The sequence below is a fragment of the Anoplolepis gracilipes genome, chromosome 1, assembly GCF_047496725.1.
Source record: "Anoplolepis gracilipes chromosome 1, ASM4749672v1, whole genome shotgun sequence".
NCBI lineage: Eukaryota > Metazoa > Arthropoda > Insecta > Hymenoptera > Formicidae > Anoplolepis > Anoplolepis gracilipes.
In genome coordinates, this window is record NC_132970.1 from 8,549,538 (window position 1) to 8,571,045 (window position 21,508).

The 21,508-nt window shown below is 29.0% G+C and overlaps 3 protein-coding genes across 6 annotated transcripts; 2 read left to right on the forward strand and 1 right to left on the reverse strand.

The window, feature by feature from the left end:
- The first annotated feature begins 81 nt into the window (after positions 1 to 81).
- On the forward strand, positions 82 to 8,661 carry LOC140667823 (A disintegrin and metalloproteinase with thrombospondin motifs like). Its single transcript, XM_072896099.1, has 15 exons — positions 82 to 338; positions 422 to 482; positions 2,382 to 2,608; positions 2,728 to 2,817; positions 2,894 to 3,083; positions 3,215 to 3,308; positions 4,429 to 4,558; positions 4,820 to 4,968; positions 5,056 to 5,108; positions 6,279 to 6,405; positions 7,498 to 7,644; positions 7,738 to 7,867; positions 7,941 to 8,048; positions 8,191 to 8,347; positions 8,565 to 8,661. The coding sequence occupies exons 1-14, from the start codon at positions 279 to 281 to the stop codon at positions 8,344 to 8,346; spliced, it is 1,722 nt and encodes a 573-aa protein (XP_072752200.1). The 5' UTR covers positions 82 to 278; the 3' UTR covers position 8,347; positions 8,565 to 8,661.
- Positions 8,662 to 8,852: 191 nt separating this feature from the next.
- On the reverse strand, positions 8,853 to 11,152 carry LOC140667831 (homologous-pairing protein 2 homolog). The gene is made up of 4 exons (XM_072896110.1): positions 10,874 to 11,152; positions 10,395 to 10,570; positions 10,083 to 10,250; positions 8,853 to 10,010 (listed from the first exon to the last, which is right to left on the reverse strand). Exons 3-4 carry the CDS (start codon positions 10,233 to 10,235, stop codon positions 9,561 to 9,563), a joined length of 603 nt encoding a protein of 200 aa, XP_072752211.1. The 5' UTR covers positions 10,236 to 10,250; positions 10,395 to 10,570; positions 10,874 to 11,152; the 3' UTR covers positions 8,853 to 9,560.
- A 2,189-nt stretch (positions 11,153 to 13,341) lies between these two features.
- Tango1 (transport and golgi organization 1) lies at positions 13,342 to 21,254 on the forward strand. 4 transcript variants are annotated; one of them, XM_072887391.1, is made up of 17 exons: positions 13,342 to 13,946; positions 14,050 to 14,183; positions 14,374 to 16,396; positions 16,499 to 16,557; positions 16,635 to 16,772; positions 16,995 to 17,090; positions 17,204 to 17,281; positions 17,368 to 17,592; positions 17,962 to 18,129; positions 18,457 to 18,679; positions 18,773 to 18,911; positions 18,994 to 19,083; positions 19,265 to 19,376; positions 19,466 to 19,595; positions 20,051 to 20,575; positions 20,728 to 20,804; positions 21,096 to 21,254. In XM_072887391.1, exons 1-16 carry the CDS (start codon positions 13,823 to 13,825, stop codon positions 20,790 to 20,792), a joined length of 4,329 nt encoding a protein of 1,442 aa, XP_072743492.1. In that variant the 5' UTR covers positions 13,342 to 13,822; the 3' UTR covers positions 20,793 to 20,804; positions 21,096 to 21,254. The 4 variants fall into 4 exon arrangements, with proteins under 4 accessions (XP_072743492.1, XP_072743508.1, XP_072743500.1 ...); XM_072887407.1 differs by having other exon boundaries at positions 13,343 to 13,946; positions 19,280 to 19,376; XM_072887399.1 differs by lacking the exon at positions 20,728 to 20,804 and having other exon boundaries at positions 13,351 to 13,946.
- The last annotated feature ends 254 nt before the right edge of the window (positions 21,255 to 21,508 follow it).

Below are 21,508 nucleotides of genomic sequence, written 5' to 3' on the forward strand. Positions count from 1 at the left end.
TTTCGTTGTATAATGCGCGAGCAAATCAAACATTTGCCAGTTAATTTATATTGGGACGCGAAATAAGTCCTTTTCAAGTATTCGAGCTACGGACTCTCTTGCAAAAGGTCGGATAAACCGCGGATATTTTATTATATCCGAGATACCGTGCGAGAGAGATCGCAGTTTGCAATCCAGATTCATTTTCACTTGGAGTGCATCCTCAATTACATATTATTCTATCCGGGAATTAATTTACGAGAAATTTCTAAAAATCACGTTTCTCGCGATTAGTAGAAATGCTTTTCGCAATATTTCTGTTGTGTCTGAGCGGAGTACCGTTTATACAATGCAAGCAGGTAATTTTAATGATTAAAGTAATATCCGATTCAACTGTCGCGATCGAGAAACCGGAAAGTATTATTAAAGAACATATTTTCAGCTTCACGAATACATGACGCCGGGCGAAGTAATGTCCGTTTTTCACACTCTGCCTCATCGTGGTAAGTAATGAAATTTTTATTTGATAAAAAATATTTTTTTATTTCATTTTTATAATATTCCATCATGCACAATATATACTGTTTTTAATTAATTCTTTAGTGATGTTAAAGATTACTTGTATCTTTATTATTTATAATTGATATAATTCGATATAATTATGATAATATAATTGTTATAATATACAGAATCTTGTTAACTCGAATTTTATATATATATATATATATATATATATGACATATAATAATATTATATATATATGACATATAGTATTTAATACACTACGCAAAAAAATTAAAGGGCCACTTTCTCCCACATAAAAAAGGCTAATTTTCAAGTAGTTGCAACTTCCTTAAAAATAATCAGATTAAGATCAATAAAAAAACCTTTCAAAGCTTTAAGTTTCTAGTTTTAGAATCTTTAAATACATTTCAATTCTTTCTATTTGTTACGAAATTACATTGTAAGAAAGCGACGTCTGTCGATTGAACAAATTTTTTCAAAAATTTGTCCAAGAATACCGAATTAAAATAAAATTCTACGATTTCATTAATTGGGTGTCAAAAAGCAGCGTTTTAACTTTAATTTCTTTTTTTAACAAATGTTTTATCATTTTTTTCGCCGAGATATTCATTATTAAAGCAAAGTCAAACTATTAACTTTAAACGCTTAAAAACAAAAACAGAGACACTTTGACATTATTCATTCCTATAGTTAACTTAAGAAGTCAATATCTCTTGATCAATGCGTTTGCAAGTATACTTCCAGAGGAAATTTTTTTTTGTTTTAAAGTCCTAAATTCAAATTTCAAGTTTAGCCATTTAACCCGGGAACACTGCGTACAATGTTTCTGCAACATACAGATCAGTAATAAATTTAAACAAAAAATATTTTATTTCTTATTTTATCTGTCTTATTATATTTTAATTGTGTTATTATATTTTAATTGTGTTATTATATATTTTAATTGTGTTATCTACCTTATTTTATTTATATTATTAAATATTACAATTATACTGTATGTTAAAAGCCGATTTCAGTTTTCTCATTCATTACCGGATTTGCATTTAAGGTATCAATAATTTTTTCACTTTTCACAAAGAAAAAATTGCGTAATCGATCCCCTGGTTTTATTAATTTTCGATTATGCGAAGTCGGTAAAACATGCCCCTGCCTATCGTCAGATAGGCAATCCAACTTACTGATCTGTATGTTGCGGAAGCACCCTGTACATATAATATATATATATATATATATATATATATATATATATATATATATACTGTAAATTACCAAAAACAATTTTAATGCGTTATCGGTACATTAGAAAATTTTTATATTTTCCTTTGTTTTGTTTCTTAAAATTATGTATTTTTGACACTCTGCAGCTTGATAAAAAAATTTTTCTCGAGAGTTTTAAGTCAAGTTCCAAAAAACTGCAACATTTTACCTACAAAACCCTATTTTTTAAAGCTTCCTACGATTTTTTTGGCCAAGTTACATAACTTTGAAACTAAATCTGTATTTTTCAGAAATGTCGATACTCGACGAAAAATTATCACAAACAAAAAATTAAAAAAATATTTTAAAGCTTGCAGTTTCAGCTTTAACGTGCTATTGATAATTTTTAAAAATTTTTTAATCTTTTTAATATTTATACACTAAGAAATACTAAAAAGTATTTATACACTAAGAAAATTTAAGGATGCCTAATAAATTTGTCAATGGCTGTATATTGTATATATATATATATATATATATATATATATAACATACATATATAATAAATATATATAATAAATATATATAATATATAATATATGTATAATATATAATATAATATATATGCATATTTAGTATAATTATTTTTTTACTAATTTATAATATTTTCAAACTTTTAGTACCTAAATACGAAGTAGTGTCTGTGTTGCATCGTTTAAAAAAGAAGTTAGGACTCGTCGAGGATGAGGATCCTATATCCGAGATACAGTTGAAAGCGTTCAATGAAAGAATTAATTTGTACTTAAATCCTACGGAAGGATTCCTTGCCAGCGAGAATACACCCGTATGGACCGTCACGTCCGATTTAAAGTCACCCGAAAAATTGAAGTACACTCAAATACCCTCGGTATGTATTTTTTTTCGTCATTAAAATTTGCCATTTGTAAAAGCATAAAAATCTTTCAATTATATCTCTATACTCGAAAAATAAATAAAAAATTCACCGATTAATTATCTCTGTTTTAGGCTATGAAATATATAGGGATACCGCTTCAAGATGTGTATAGTTCGAGCGCAGTTGTATTAACACCCACTGCCAACGGTCAAGTGCATTTTGTAAGGAATTTTGAATCTGTCAACATATTATTGTATCAAATTTTCACTTTTTTTACGTTTGATTTCTTATATGCAGGACGGAGTGCTCAACAATTCACTTGTCATAAAATCTTTGCCGGATAGAATCCTAAACGAGGTCGCCTACGGAGGACATAATCTCTACGAGCCACATCATATGAAGAATGTAACGAACGATGACGAATTCGCTTACACACATCATCACGTGGTGTACAAAATGCCTCCATCAAGTCAATATAATGATTTCAGTAAGCTGTTGCAAATATCTATTGTATATGAGAATTTGAATATATATTCTGTTTCGAATTTTTCAATTTACAAAACTCTATTTTTATGTGTTAATAATTAATATATTAATTAACATATCTCAACATTTCAGAGATTGCAAATCCTGAGGGTCACAGAGCAAAACGTAACGCTCCGGAAGTGATTTATCCGGAATTTTTAATAGTGATTGATTACAAAGAATACAAGTAAAGTTAAAATAATGTCTAATGGTAATTTATCGTAAATTATCAGAGAAATATATTAATTACATATTTTAAATTATTAAATAAGTTAAAAACGGCAATAGAGAGCAAAAATTAAGTCGTGTTAAACGAGTTAGGTCTTAATTAAACATTCATATAGTAATTAAAACACAATAATAAGGTATATTATAGATAATATCAAAAATGACAATAACTATTACATATGTCGCATAATCTTCAATAATAAAATTACTATTAGCGGTGTTCTATATCGCATTATCATAACGCAAATCAATCCTCATATCAAAAATTACAAATATTAAGAGAATCTTTATATCGCATTTACGTAACTCTACTCATACGAAGATATTAAACCGACAAATGTTAACAAGAAATTACAATTCAATAATATAATTATTTGGATGCGTACGTTTCGAGCTCAATCTTTGAGTCTTCATCAGCGCAAAAATTAAATCACAAATATAAAAATTTACAAATTAAAACGAGAATATTTACTAATGTGTTATGAGTATAAATGTAAAACGTTATTGTCTTAGTTGTGTGAACCTACTCCGACAGATGTTTATTACAGACGAACATAGTCAACAATAAAAGAAACCACTGATCTGATAATATTGTGTGTGAATATCAATGTTCGTTGATATCTGTAAGAATGGGTGATGTTTTTAATATAATTAATTAAATTATGTATTGATGATCACTGTTCAAAAATTGTTATGAAGTTCACTCACTCTTTAACAATATTAGTGACGGTTGGTGACCAAATTGTTGACTTGTGTACTGTGGAGTTCGATCGTAAATGTCAAGGTATACTACAAGTTATATGTTTATATGTAATGTTTTCCCACCACTAAATTTTAGGAAGAGCGCCAACAATATCGTGATAGACAGCTGGTAAATTATCCGTATCAATTTGTAAATTTAGACCTTTCTTTTGTTTTTTGATAAATAGCATTTCAGAGATTAGCCTTTTAGTATAATATGGAGCCTCATCAAGTATTTTGACGTTATCCCAGTCAAAATCATGGTTAAGCTCCCTTCTATGATTAGTAATTACAGAGTTTGTTTTACATATTTTAATTATTATATTATAATATTGTAGATTACTTGGTGAAAGTATTGAGAAGGCCGTAAAATATCTGGTCTCATTTTGGAACGGTGTTGACTTGAGATACCGTTTGTTGACCATGCCTAGAATTCGATGTAACATTGCAGGAATAATTATAGCCTTGGTACGTTTTAACGTGGTGTACACATTTTATCACATTCTCATATTCATTTATAATTTTACATAAATTTTTTCTTTAGTTATTGTGCATCAAAAACAAAAAAAAATAATTTTTTAATCAAGTATGTATGTATATGTGAGATTTAACGTTTTTAATATTTATATATATATATATATATATATAGATATATGTTGAAAAAAATATAAGAAAATTATATACGTATATATACAATATTTTCTTTTTAACATAATCTTTTCATTCTAGGATGACGATGCAACTCCGTATTTACAAAATAATATTTACAACAAAACGTTAGTAAATGCGGATCTCGCTCTACGCGGTATGGCAGATTATTTTTATCGCGAGAGTCGGTTTCCAACAGATTTCTACGACATGGCGATTGCTTTGACGGCGTATGTATTTTTTCCTTTCTTAAAGTTTTATATTAAAAAATCGTACAATGTGCGATAAAAACAATAATACACAATTCATAATTGCAGACTGGATATGTGCAATATAATCGTCCCCGAGTGGTGCGACGAGTCAACTTTGGGTGAGCGAATTATTATTGAACATTCTATTCCTATTTGTCATATACACTACGCAAAAAAAATTAAAGGGCCACTTCCTTCCATATAAAAAAGGCCAGTTTGCAAGTAGTTGCAACTTCCTTAAAAATAATTGGAATAAGATCAATAAAAAAGCGTTTTAAAGCTTGGAGTTTCTAGTTTTAGAATCTTTAAATGTTTCAATTCTTTTTATTCGTTATAAAATTACATTGTAAGAAAGTGACGTCCGCCGATTGAACAAATTTTTCAAAAGTTTACCCAAGAATACCAAATTAAAATAAAATTCTAACACGATTTCATTAATTTGATATTAAAGAGCAGAGTTTTAGCTTTAATTTTGTTTTTTAACGAATGTTCTATGACTTTTTGCCGAGATATTCATTATTAAGACAAAATTGAGTTATTGAACTTTGAATGCTTATAACTAATAAAAAAATGATCGTACAATAATCATTAATTTAAGTTTTTCAAATGTACAGAAAAAATAATTGTTACTTAAAACTTAAGTAAAAATTGCACTTTTATCTTTTTTTATTTAAATCAATGAAAGTTAACGCAAAAACGCTAAAATTTTTATGAATTCTACAAATTCAACATTTACAAGTAAAAAGCATTGCAGTTACTCGTAGCCGAAGTGTTTTTTTATGTACATTTAAAAAACTTAAATTAATGATTATTTAACGATCATTTTTTTATTAGTTATAAGCGTTCAAAGTTCAATAGCTCGATTTTGCTTTAATAACGAATATCTCGGCGAAAAAAAATCATGGAACATTCGTTAAAAAAAAAAAAATTAAAGCTAAAACTCTGCTCTTGTAACACCCAATTAATAAAATCATGCTAGGATTTTTTTTTCGGTATTCTTGGACAAACTTTTGAATAATTTGTTTAATCGACGGACGTCGCTTTCTTACAATGTAATTTTGTAACGAATAGAAAGAATTAAAATTCATTTGAAGATTCTAAAATTAGAAACTTCAAGCTTTAAAATGTTTTTTATTGATCTTATTCCGATTATTTTTAAGGAAGTTGTAACTACTTGAAAATTACTCTTTTTTTATATGAAATAAAGTGACCCTTTAATTTTTTGCGTAGTGTATAACACATTAATTTTAATTGTTTACAAAGGTAAAAAAATATTTTGTATAATGCAGGATTCGCGTACGTAGCTGGTGCATGCGACAGAAACGCAACGAAAAACTCGTCCGAGGCTGTAGGAATCGCCGAGGACCATGGAGGATATAATGGGATCATCCCCACGGCTCATGAAATTGCTCATTTGTGAGTCAATGTTCACATCTTTTATAGTTCACTTTTGCTCACAATAATGAATCATTTTTTAATTATTGATGGAAATGATGAAAGATAATGCTGATAGAGAATTGACGATCCTCTGCAGCACGAAATATTGTTAAAATATGGCATGAACATTTCAATATTGCGATGTATTAGAAATATTGCAGCAATATTCTCCAAATATTATAAATTTAATATTTTATTGGATATTGCAAAATATTGTTATATTATAATGCAATCACACATCTTTCTCTAATTCGTTTGCTTACCGCTTATGATGCACTATTGCGTTATTTATTCCATATTCAAGTTTTTTCATGTAATTATCTAAAACCTACAAATACAATTAGTAACATTAAATATATTTTTCTATCAACTTAATTTCTGATATGTACAATCCTAATACAGGGAATTCAGAAAAAAGTATTATTGCAAATAAGAAATATTCTGCAATATCTTGTAAATATTGTATTCACGTTGCAGAAATATATATGCGATACTATTTGAAATATATCAGCATCATTATAAAAATATTACACAATATAATTTGGAAGTGGATATATCTATATTGTGATGAGCTTTCAGGAATATTGAATGCAATATTCCAATCTTGCAAAACGATATTTCATCAATATATCGTGCTATAGGGGTTGTTGAGATTAAGTAGAGAAAAATTATTACCCAGTAAACACAAAGCAACAGTAATGTAACATCAATGTTATAATTTCCCACTCAACAATATAATAGCAATATAACATGCTTTGTTATATTATTATATAATATAACATTTATATTGTTGAGTGGGAAATTATAACATTGATGTTACATTACTGCGTTGCTTTGTGTTTACTGGGTAATTTAATTCTGTCAATATAATTATATATATATATATATATATATATATATAAATTCAAAATTTGAATTATCAAAAAGATTAATTGGCACGCTTGTTTTTGGTATTATAAATTGCATTGTGTAAAACATATAAACATAAATAAAAAACATATTTTTTGCCATTGAATATATATGCTCAATTATTAATTTAAAATCATTTGATGAATTTTTTTTGAATTGCAGAATAGGAGCACGTCATGACGGCATGGCCCAGGATACTAAAAATTGTCCGGCTTTGGATGGTTTTATTATGAGCAGTGGACTTATGTTAGACGAAAAAGGCTTCGAATGGTCCCCGTGCAGCATAAACTCATTCTACAATTTTATCAAGTATGCATACATTAAATGATTGATGCATTTATTTAGTTTTGAAATGAATGTGTATGAAAGATGTGTAGATATTAATTTAATGATTTGTTTCAGCGAGGACAGAGCCAAGTGTCTTTACAACGAACCTTATGCTTGGGGTAAACAGGTGTCGCGGACTTTACCCGGGAAACTGATGTCTCTGGACGAACAATGTAAAAGGATCTTTGGAACATCGGCGTGCAATGTAAGCGCAAAATGTTCTAATATGTGAATTGTTTGTACGAGTTTATAGTTCATATTTTTATTTTTTTTTACAGAGAGGTGCAACAGTCTGCACTCGTTTGGAGTGTGAATATCCTCAGCATGAAGGCTATTGTAGAGCAACGTCTCCAGCAGCAGAAGGATCACCATGCGGAGATGGTTTGGTGAGACTATAATCATAATTCTAATTATTTTTACTTTTAATTCATTACGCAAATTGCTGTTATATAATCCGCTGCTAATTGTTAAAAAAATGATTATTAACTATAATATGCTTACTAATATTGTATTCGATATTTTTTTTAGTTTTGTTTGAATGGCAAGTGTGTATTCGAAGGAACCATGGTCAAGAAACCAAAGAAGAAGTATATACCGAAATTCAATCTTCAAAAGATCAAGGAAATTCCGTGGATTTCCAATTTGCTGAAAAAACTAAAGAAACTAAGAATAAGAAAAAATTAAGGTAAATTAAAGTTCAATTTATTGATTTTGTATCAAGAAAGAAGCGTGAATATGTACTTAAAAGATTATTTAAAATAATTATACTTTCAAAGTCGAAAGAAACTTTTCATTTTATTTTCATTCTTACATGTAATATGTACTTGACGTAATTGTAATTTTACAGCAGAAAGTAAGATTTTGATAAACAGTTTATAAAATGAGTATTATGTGTTTTACAGGACATTATATATGCTGATATATCGTCGTATTTTACGTTGCTGCTGTTTTAATAATGCTTTATAAAAAAAGATACGAACAAAAATTTAATGTTCAAGACACATATTCTTAAGAATATTATTATATTCTATTCTGGTTAAAATTTTGTACATAGTAGTTTACGTTTGTAAATACGTCGGAGGAATTATGTATGTACGCATAATTCGCATATAATTATCAGAATATATATCAAGGATCCAGCAACTATTCCATATTCTCCTTCAATTTTCACGTTGTTAAACAAATTTTTATTTCTCACTAGTATATATATTTAATCATACTTGATCCAGATTTTGTATATTCTCTACATTAAATATCTTGATATTTTCAAATCGTAATCAAAGTATCATAAAATCGTAAACCAAAGTTTGGCCGAACAAGAAGTTGAAAAATTCTGTTTAAAAAAAATGTGAAGATTTTAATATTTTCTTAAAAAAAAAAAAAAAATACAATTTTTTTTAATTTTACGTAACGACTATTATGCTTTTATTTCTACAAATACAAAGAATGTAATAGTTCTGGAATACCTTATATAGGTATAATATGCACACTTAAATCAAAAATAAAAAAAAGTATATAAAGTAAAATGTAATGCACACAAAATAAAAGTTGACTTATCTATTGTACAAATTGGATGTTTAAATAATACTGACAATGTACAATATTTAGCAACTTAAATTCTATTTAAATAATAGCATAAATATTGACATATAATCTCTTGGCATAAATAAATAGTGTATTCATGTGTATTCATTGTTTAAATATGTAATTAAGAATACTTAATATCTAACTTGACACTTAGAAACAAACTTTAATCATTATTAACATAAAATACTTACTTCATTCTTGTTGCATTATATAGAAATGTTACTTTATGTAAGAGAACGTAACAAAATGTAAAAAAATAATTAAAGACAAAATAATACCCAGAAAAACTAATAACTCTTATCATTGACTTATTATGTCGTTGGATCTATGCCTATTTCGTCATACAGTTTGTCTTTATTACCAGGATAATTATCTAAAATACAATCTATTATCTCAGTGACTATCCTCTTCCTTTTCAAATATGCACGTGAGCATTCGTCCAAAGTCTCTTGTGCCTTTCGTTTAGCTGTTGTGTGATCGTGTAAGTCTACAGTACTGCTGTTTTCTATCAATTCATCTAATTTATGCGTTAACTCTTTTATATTTTGTTGTAATGTAACCTTTTCTTTTTGTGCATCTTCCAATGTTAAACTCGATTTTAGAGAAAATAAAAGTGCCTCCTGTTCTTTCATCTCTTTCAAAATCTCTTGATATTTATTCTCCTTGGCACAACATTGTGCTTCTTTATCAATCCTCAATGACTCATCGGTATCATAAGTTGAATCTTGGACAATACAGTAGACTTTATATTTGCCATAGACCTAAAGGTAAAATAAGAATCAATTATTTTTTAAAAATATTTTATATCCTTTTATGTGCATTATTTATTATACCTTTTCAAACAGCTTTTGATCTGTCACTAGTTCATCGACAGCCTTTTGAACCACAGTTTTACTATACTTGTTATCTAAATTTGTAAGTATATCAGTCAAACTGTGAGGTTTATTTTCCATCTTCATGTAATTATATACAGCCTGTATAGCCATTATTACATCTTTAGCCTGGAATAAAATTGAGATACATGTTACATTGCTCAAACATAATCATTTGAAATATCGTAGAACAAATAATACCTTAAAATAATGAATGTAATAAAAAAATAATAAAAGTAGTTACATATTTTATAACAAATTAATAATACATACCTATAGCTACTAGATTTATATCAGCCTTTGCAGAAAGTGTTTATTAACAAGAGCCGATAAACACAAGAAAAGTGTATTTAATAATATAAATTACAATCCTTTTCATCGATTCGACTTGTTTTATTAATTTGTTTACTGCTATTCGCTGTCAAAATCCGTGAAAAGAATACAGTTCACTGGTAAGGAAAAATAAAAGATGCAGCTTTTATTTTTAAAAAATCATCCAAGTTACTAATAGGAAAATATATTTCGATAAGAGGGTAATTGAAGCGGAGAATATGAATTGAAGGAAATTATGCTGCTAGCATCTTTCACGAACATGAGAATCTGAATTTTGCGGTCAACATTTCGATATTAGGAGAACATGATACGAAAGAGATAAGAAGTGTTCGAATAACCTCTTTATCTTTAATATCATACATTCAATCGTGAAATCTAAATTCATAAATTGTTTTAATTTATCGCGCTCTACATCTTACCGAAATATATTCTAATAATTTCTATGATCTTTCAAGAGTATTGCATGTATTCTATATTATCGGCAATATTGGAAAACGTAAGGCCGGGTCTACAATAGATGTCCTGAAACAACAAAAGTTAAGGGTCGAAAGGACCCACGGTGGAGACCTCATGCGGAGACTTCGGAACTACAAATTCTTTTCGACAATATTTCGGCTATAAATTAAGAAAGAATCATATTTAACAATGATATTCTTATTCAGGAGGATTTCTCGCAGCCCGCTAAAGAGCGACTTTTTGGAAAAAGGGCTTAAGGGACGACAGGACCGACGAGAAAATTCCAACGTCACTGTCACCAACATTGAGAAATGAATTCTTATTCAATGATTGGTGTATGTCTGCATACGTACAAACATCATTGCATTTTAAGGAAGACGAAGACGACATTATTGTCTTTCATTGTTTCTCCTTAGCAAGCGGTGCTGTCAATTCAATTTCTTACAATTAGCTGTACTTGCACTTTAGGTATAGATACAATATTCTATTCGGTAATATTTTGCCTCGAAGAAGTTGTATTTCTTTATAAAACTTTTTTTGCTACATTCCTTGTAAAGTTTATTACTCCGCTAAAGAGTCGAATTTTGCATTTTGGCTTTTAAAAAATTTATAATAACTACAATCGGTGCACCTGGTCTATATACTTCATTCACGATCAGTATACCTTATTCATGTCAATTTTATGAAATTTTATTTTAAGCCTTTTTTCCAAAAAATCGCTCTTTAGCGGGCTGCGAAAAATCCTCCTGAATAAGAATATCATTGTTAAATATATGATTCTTTCTTAATTATAGCCGAAATATCGTCAAAAAGAATTTGTAGTTCCGAAGTCTCCGCATGAGGTCTCCACCGTGGGTCCTCTCGACCCTTAAAATAAAATTTTGTAATTATTAGAAATTTTTTACTCAACAGCCAGTTGCCAATGCGAGTTTTGATTGACTTTTGCTTTCTGTTTTTCTGCCAAAGTGTGAATGAGCCTTAAAAGAATTTGGAATTTTACCGCACATGATTTTTTTCATTTTTCGGATAAACTATGGACCTCCAAACGTTGTGAAGAATTTATTCGTGACCACCTAACGATTCTGCATCGAATAAACTCTTGTTTAACTCCATTGGACGAAAAATAAAATTGTTCGGCAAACTATACATCGAAATTTTAATTATTTAATTTAAAAAAAGCGATGAATCTCCAAACGTTTTAATTAGACTTCTGATCATCTCCACACAATTTCCAAACGGTTAGTTAATTTTAATTATAAAAAAATCAAAGTGGTTCGGCTAACTTTACGGAGCTGTGTCTCGCTCTAGCAAGGAGTATTGTGCAATCTGCGCATGTGCTGATATATATATATATGTGTCTATTCATATCTCTCGACAAGCCGCGTATAATAAGCCACGCCTCTATAGACGTCACGCATGTGCAGCACGGCAGAAATTCCTGCTATACTTGTCTCTTTTCAGCATATCTTTTTTCTGTTTTCCTCTTATAGGTGTTAGCAATATAGTAGTATTACATATATGTATATATACCAGCATAAAAGTGAATACTCAAAATGGCTGCTTATGGGCGCCAAAATTGAATGGCTTTTCGGAGATGCTATTTTGGAAGAATAAAGTTTTAAATATAAATATGGAATATACTTAATATTTTTAATAAAATCAACTTAATAAGATTAAATTGAAATATATAATTTTAATATGCAACAAATAAAATAATATATATTAATAATATTGAAATTTTAATACATTGTTTACTGTCTTTTAAATAGTATGTCTAAATAAAACATTAAATTCTTGTTATTATATTGATAACAATTATTAACCGATAAAATGTTATCCCATAATTTCGCGCTGTTGTTATGCCACAGGCCTGACAATGCACCATAATTTTATTTCACTATTTTTTTTAGAATTAATAATTGTGCAAAATAATACGCGCATGCGTGTCTCTCTGACAACAGCAGCAGACGATACTAATAAGCGTCAAAAAAGTAGACACTCAAGATGGCGGCTTCCATCAGCGATTTGGCTAGCCCCTACCATCGATACATTTCCTTCTGTTTCTTTTTACTCTTTGTTAATATGAGTCTCTATCTCTTTCTAGTGGGCGTGACTTACGTAGCAAAGCATGCGCGCTGCATGGAACACACTCACATCAACAACACGCATACTATGACAACACGCTCTGACACCGGTTATTGGTCGCTATACTTCTCCCACTACTCTGCGTTAGAAAGAGATAGAAACTCATATTAACGACAACTGTCCTTTTCTCAGTGATGGATACCCCCACTATCTTCATGAGCAGTCTATTCTAGTAAGTCTATGCTCTTATTCTACGACAAAAAGTCACAGACTTCTATACTATAACTAGACCACTAACTTCCTTATATATTAGACCTAAAAAGTGACCTCGAAAAATATGTACATTAGTAGGATAGAGAAAAGGAGAGGATAGATATATAATATGGCTACTATAGAAAATTCGTGTGTGAGTGACATTGCTTTAAATTCAATCAATCAGCATGACTGTCATCCTACTAATGATGACGTATACACATAAGTTTTGTACATACTTTTCGGTGTTATGTATTTTGCCGGAGTTAGCAGTCTAGTTATATATAGAAGTCTGTGCAAAAAATCCTCTCATGCTACGACCGCGAAAGGGAAATTATATCCCCACTCTTAAATTTTTGTCGTAGGATCAGAGGTTTAAGGAGAAGATTCCGGACCGAAAATGTCGTAGGATAAGAGATCCGACTGTATGTGTATATATATATATATATATATATATATATATATATATAGTTCGTGGTCACGTGTCACGTTGCTCATTCGAAGTCCAAAGTGGTGGGTGTAGTGTCATTGCGTGAGCTAGTGGTAGTGATGTGGAGCTTTGCAATAGTGAAAATATGACGGAAATCAAGTCCTTTACGAATCTTTTATTTCCTCTGGTCGTGATAATCTTCTCTATCATATCGCAATGTTTAGCCGCCCTATCTGACAAACAATTATGTTACGACCCAGATTGTTCGGGTAATTGAAGCCATACTTTAGCCTTAAAACCATAACACATTTTTCTATATTTTACTCAATCGCATATTTATTATAACTTGCGTTTTATTTTTTTTTTATTTAGAACCGATTTCGTTAGCCAGAACAGTACTTGCTTACAGAGCAAATGATCATGAGGTAATGTCATTTGGTATTAATGCAGATGTCAAGGTTTTCAGTAAAGGTGCTGGAAAGAGAACTGATTTATGGGGTGTTGAGGTACATCTTTTTCATATTGAATATTATTGAGTCAATTGAAAAATTATTGAATGTTATTGAAAAGTAATATTTTTATGTTTCGAGATTTTTTTTAGATATACTGTTTGTTAACTATTCACTATTGCTGTTTAGATTTTTACTTTATTTTTCATAAGAATATATTTTTTTTATATACTTATTTCTATTTCAGATAAATGGTAAACGTGGATTTGCACCTAAGTCATTTCTAAATGAATATAAAATCCTGCAACGTAACTTGCAGTATGAAGTGCCTGTTTATAAGTTTACTGGTGAAGTTCGTAAAGTTGAACCCAAGAAACTTGAGTCAACAACAGATGAAATACATAAAACACATCCTCTATTGAAAAATAAGTTGCCTCATAATGATAATGAAGCATCACCAAGATCAGGAAATTCTATAGATGAAAGTATTGTACAGGAATCTCAAGTGATCAATGTAGATAGCATAACATCTCCTTACGAAGTGATAGATGGCACTACATTTTATTCTGACAATGAGCCATCTATACAGCCTAGCTTTGTGTCTGAAGTTGCGCATGCTACTACATTGCTAAATGAACAAAAAGATTCTATTCATTCTAAAATAAATTCTGATCATAAAGAATTATCTGACAAAAATATATTTATCAACAATAAGAAATTAGAAATACAACCAGATGCAAATGATGCAGGTAGTAAACTTGAAGAAATTAAATTATTTCTAGATAATCACAAAGAGGCAAACGTTGAGATACTGTTAGAGAGTTCAGAAGCATTAATCAATTCAACTTTAGATACAGTGAATAAAGAGGACACTTTAATACTTGATGGAAGTATTAAATCTGAAGATGAAGCATCTAAAAATTTAGAACGCAAAGAAAAATTGGAAAATAAAGTTGAGGTACATAATAACGTTGGAGAAAACATAGAAGACGATAAGAAAGAAGAAGAAAATGTTGAAAGCGAAGGTATATTTGCCTCACTTACAAAAACATTTAATATTTTATCTAGTTCACGAGACATTACAACAACAGAGAGCACCACTATTCAAAATGATAATGATATATTTGTTGCCACAGCTGAGAATAACTTACAAATTTCAGAAAATTTTGAAGTTAAAAATACTGTAGTTGAGGAACATGTTCCAACTATTCAGATAGAATTGGATTCAAACATCGATCCAAGTCTTATAAATAAAGAAAAGATAGAAATACAGCAAGAAATTATACATGATAGTATTGACAATGTAAAGGTTTTGAATGAAGAGATAAAGACAGAAGAAGTACCCGTTATTCCTTTGGAAAACGCTACATCTCCTAGTGACGTGCCTTTATCCAATAATTTTGTACATGAAGATGCTGCCAAAGAATTGCCAACAATACCTTCAACTGTAGTGGATGATAGTTCCATTTCTGCAAAAATTGATATTAGCCTTGTCGAAAATATTCAAATACAAGAAACAAGTAAAGAAGAAAAAGTTACAGAAAATATTAAAGATATAGTTAAGTCTTTTAGAAAAGAATCAATCTTTGATTTGAAAGAAACTGCAGCCACAAAAAGCACTTCTACTCAAAGCAGTAGTAATATTGAACAGAAATTGTCAGGAAATGATAAAACGTATTCAGAAAATACAGAAGATGTTAGTTATAAGGAAACATTTGTCCAAGTTATTGATAATAAAATTATTCACTTATCACCCATTATGGAAACAACTATTACAGAAAATATCACAAAAGAACCATTCTCTGAGAGCCATACTGTTAGAGAAAATATAGTGATTATAGATGAGGCATTAAATCACAATACTGCAGATATTCCACTTACTGAAAAATTCATTGTACATAGCAGTGTAAATAAAAATGATAATTCAGTTAAAGATGCTAGCTCGGACAATGTTCCTATAGAACCTAACGAATTTTCTAATAATGTTACACCTGAGATTCTTGATCCAGAGCAATCACTAGATTTTAATCAGAAAGAAATCACAAATCAAATAACAAATTTCAATGAAGTTCTGCAGAATCAAGATTTATCAAATGGAGAATTGGAACATAAAAAAGATCAGTTTGTCAGTTCCGTAAAAGAAGACGAAACCTTACCTGAATATGATGATTATATAAACAGTGAAGACAAGGTTTTGTACAAAAATGAATATAACAAAGAAGAAAACAACTTGAAGTCAGAATCAAAGCCTATACCAGATGAAATAGAAGGTATTAATTTTTATTTTACTAATTTTACTATTTTACAATTTTTATTCTACTAATATTTAGTACTTAACGTTTTCAAAATATAATCATGTAATTTTTGTGCAGATAAAGTTTGCTCACTTGATGAATGCATAATTGAGGCCACAACTGAATTTCTGGAACAAGTAAGTCTTGCAGAAAATATTTTTATAATAATTATTTATATATTTTTTGTCATATATACCATAATGTTCTGCAATAGGAAGAAGAATTAGAAAGTGAAGAAGAAAATTTAGTTGACGTAATAAAATTGGACCATAATTATTGGAAAACACTGATGTTTTTATGTGTAACAGCTGTTACAGTACTCGTATTTACTCTTGGATATTATTATATTGAGGTAATAATATATACTGCTTATTTTTAAGCTTTGTCGTGCTCAAAAACACAAATTTATAATTTAAAAAATTTATTCCAAGTATAAGAGAAATTGTTTTTAAAATCTTATTAATTGTATATAATAATTTATGCTCTAAATTAATATTTGCTTGTACATATCAAATCATGCAAAGCATTTAACAATATTGAATACAGGTTTTAATTGTGTTTTATTTCTCTTTAGAATATTAAAAGAGATGGGCAACTCATAGCGAGAATTAATACGCTTGAGAAAGAGCAGTCAGACTTAACTTTCTACATAGAATCTATCCAACAAAAGGTAAACAGTGTATATACAAATTTATGCTCTGCGTACTTGTTGCTATATTTTCTTTTTCCATTATTTAAATGCAATTTTATGTTTACTAAAATATAAATATATAAACATTTTAGTTACTTTCTACGCAAAATGATTCATTTCATTCTGAAGACATAGCTACATCGTTAAAAGCTGATTTAGTATCATCACAGGTATATGTCCATAAGTACCTTTCATTTTTATTATATGTCTGTATGAATTGAAAATTGCACATTCTATCTATGTTTCTCTGTTACAGCACGAAAAGACAAGATTGGAAGAACAGGTATCTGTGTTGGAAAAAGATTTAGAAAATGCAACAGAGGCTGGATTAGAACTCGAACGTATGCTAAGAGAAGTTCTATCGTCGAATAATGAAATTAATCCGCTAGCTCAATCAGTGGAAGACCTTCAAGCAAGATTAGACGCTCAACAAACCGCAAACGAATCCTTGACGAACGCATTAAATCTTAAAGCTCAAGAGGTGAAAATAATTTGTTTACATGTTAATGTTAAAAACAGTCCTTCTGATGTTAAATTAATTTTTATTGGATTTGATTTTTTATGTAGAATAGCTTTAATTTTTCTGTTTTGTTTTTTTATGCAGCATGAGTTTGATAAAATTGAGCTTTGTTAACACATGTTTTAATGTGTGAATATATGTTTTAAAAATGTTATTTATATTAATATATACATTTATCTTTTTTTATTTTATTTTATATTTATTTTATATGTATATCTTTTATTTGTATTTATTTATTATTTTATCAGTTTTTGTCAGATAATTTTTACATACAAGTATATAATATTTAACTAACAATAAGACTTAAGAAAGATTTATATTTTATTATAGATTGAGACTTTATCAGCAGAGCTTGGTTCTGCTAAAAAAAAATGTGAGGAACTTGAAATAGAATTTTCACAAACTCAAGACGAGCTGGCGACTCTAAGAAATCTTAAGAATAATATAGAAGAAACATTAACAGATAAAATACATAATTTAGAAGAACAATTAGATGAAGTAAGTTTGCAATTGCATACCTCAATGAAAATTACATATGTGTATGAAATCTGCTTAATAATTAATAAGATTTAATATATATATATATATATATATATATATGTATATATATATATGTATATATATATATGTATATATATATATATGTATATATATATATGTATATATATATATATATGTATATATATATATGTATATATATATATGTATATATATATATGTATATATATATGTATATATATATATGTATATATATATATGTATATATATATATACACTAATTTTAATTATAGAGAAATATATATACATAATTCTTACTTTTTTTAGTTGTTTGTTGAAAAATCATCATTATATAAAGAGTTAAAAGGCAAAGAAATAGAAGTTAAGGAATTGATGGAAGTCATCAATCAGGTTAAATCAAATAATTTGGACTTGGAAAAGTTGTATGATGTATCTCATATTAAAATTGATGCATTGCAACTACGTGAAGAAAGAGACGAATTAAAGATACGATTAAGTGATGTTGAAGGCGCTCATCAATTATTAGAAGGTGTTTTATCAAAATAAGAAATCTTGAATTAATCTACCCTATCATAACATTTCTTTAACTAAATTTAATTAATAACAAAATTTATTATTGCAGAACATATGAAACTTGTTAAGGAAGAGGTAACTGCACTAAGTGATCAGTGTAAAATAGCTGAAAAGGAGAAGAAAGATGCAGAAACGCGGCTTGAGGTATTGTCGAAGTTTTTCAAAGAAAAAGAAGCTGAACGTCAGAAGTAAGGAATGACTAATTTCAATAAAAATGTACTCTACTTACACTTATTATTAGATAAATTATTAATACTGTAATTATTTTAGGGACGAAGCTATGTGGCTACAAAAACAAGGAGAAGTTGTATCGACGGTTGAAAGGATACATACAATGCAAAATGAAATACAAAATTATAAGTAAGTATACGATTTGATAAATTTAATAGATTACTCAACAATGTAAAGAAATAAATCTGATTTATTAAAATTTATATCATTTACACTATTATTTAGAACAAGTTAAAATATTCTTAAATATATCGTTGATTATAAAAATTCTCGTTTAATAAATTTTTAAACTATAATTAATTCATCACAGAAAATTTTATTTCAGGCAACAAATAGAAATCTTAAAACGAGAGATCGTAGATCAGGAAAGAGAATATAAAAATCAAATATCTGCTCTAGAAATGAAAGCACATGAACAATGGGTAATATATATATATAAATACACACGCACACGCACACATATATATATATATATAAACAATATAAATATACATATACTATATCTTATAAGGTTGCTGCCCGTCAAAATGAGCGTCGTTTAGAAGAATCGAAAGCCGAAGCCGGTCAATTGCGTAATCGTCTTACTCTCGTAGAAAAAAATCTAAACCTAAACGATACCGATCCTGAAGTAAAGCTACATCGTAAGTATTTTTATTACAAGATATGTATTATATACAGTATTATATATTTAGCAAAAAGTTTAAAACTCAATAATTTTTAGCTTGGATATTTATTATAAAATTTATCTTTGATTATTATTATAATAATAATTTTTTAATTCTTTTTACATGTGTATTCACACATGTATCCATAAACATTACTTTTCGTAAGCAAATAATAATCTATTATAAAGATTTTGTAGAAACAATTGTGTAGAATAATGTTGCAATCTGTAGAATAAGATTATCTAGTTTTTTAGCAAAAGTAGTAATTAAAATCAATGTAATAATATCATAGAGATATAATTAGCGCGTCAGAAATGTATTCAGGTTCATCTACAGACGGTGGATCACGCAAGATATTACGCGTCGAAACGACTGCAAGTTCGTATGTTTCTGTTCGAATATTTTATTTTCGTAAACTGATTTTCAAACAGGGTTGGAAGCAAATGGAGAAACAGTGACTTCGCCGCCATTGTTCATAGGAACAGAATCATCCAGCTCTCCAGTAATGTTTAGCGGTTCCTCGGGCGTCCCTCCACCTCCACCGCCTTCTTATCTTCACTGTTTCCCACCATATTTACCACCCTTGCCGCCCACTACCTCCGGTCTACCTCCATATGATATCAGTCAACGTCCTCCACCTCTCGGTGGCAGATTATCGTCACCTCCGCCGATGCCACCGCCACCGTTACATCCTCAACTCCCTTCTGGCGGCAGGTACGAAAACGCCAGTTCTCCACCACCACCGATGTCCCCCCCGCATTTACTTTCATCGTTTAATCATCATAGATCTCCACCACCTCTTCCATTCGGTGGTGATCGCATTCCGCCTCTTCCTCCACCTGGTTTTCCTCCACCTCTCGGAACGACGCATCCTTGGGGGGAAGAATCACTGCCGCTCCCACGCAGTTCTGGTTTCCATCCTCATCAACGAGAGCAACGTGCGCGCAATCATAAAGGTTTGTGAAAATAGTAACTGTGACACAGAGCGACGACACATTCATTGGGATATTATAATATTAGTCAGATTCATTTCTTCTTTCCTGTCCTTTCGGGAAGTATTTTGGTTACTATCATTTGTTCTTCTTTTTTTTATTGTTATGCATGCAAGGACGCAAACGTTTCTCTAAAGTAAGACAGTTTTGGAGTACTATGGAAGGAAATAATCCCAAATAGATGCCACGTCAGGTTAAAGATTTTAATTTTTATTTATGGCTAACACATGCAATGTATGTGTATTTTTTAATGTTTTATGATACTCCTTTATTGCATTATTAGTTCGAAATTTTCATAAAATTTCTTTATTTTTATGTAATTTTTTATTTTAACGAAATCTCCCTGCTTTTTTTGAATTATAGCATAAATGTATTCTTTTTTTACTTATATACATTAATGTAATTGAAAAATATGAATAAAAATGTAAGTTATAAAAAAATATTTATTAAAACTTTATTATTAAAATGTGTTTTTAAATTTCAGGTTCCTTACATTCTTCGGGAGAATCACTAGATAAAGCACATGGAAAAGTCTAAGTTTTGTATCTTGTTATTCTTAATACACTTGTATAAAGGCCAAATCTAATCACTGTATCAGTGACAGTCTATTGTATAACAATTTCAAATAAATATGTAACAAAAATGTACTTTTCCGTTAACAAGATAAACATTAATATCATCAAATCACTAAATACTAAATAATACTATCTGGCAATAGTGTTGTTATATTTGTGATTATTATATGATAAATTGTCCTATATTATTTTGTTAAGAAAACAATTTTTCTTATCAATTATTTGGAAAATTAATATTACGACTTTTTTTATTTAATGATTCTGAAAACACATGTATAGTGAATTAATTATTTGTAAAAATTGTTGAAAATACTTATACATT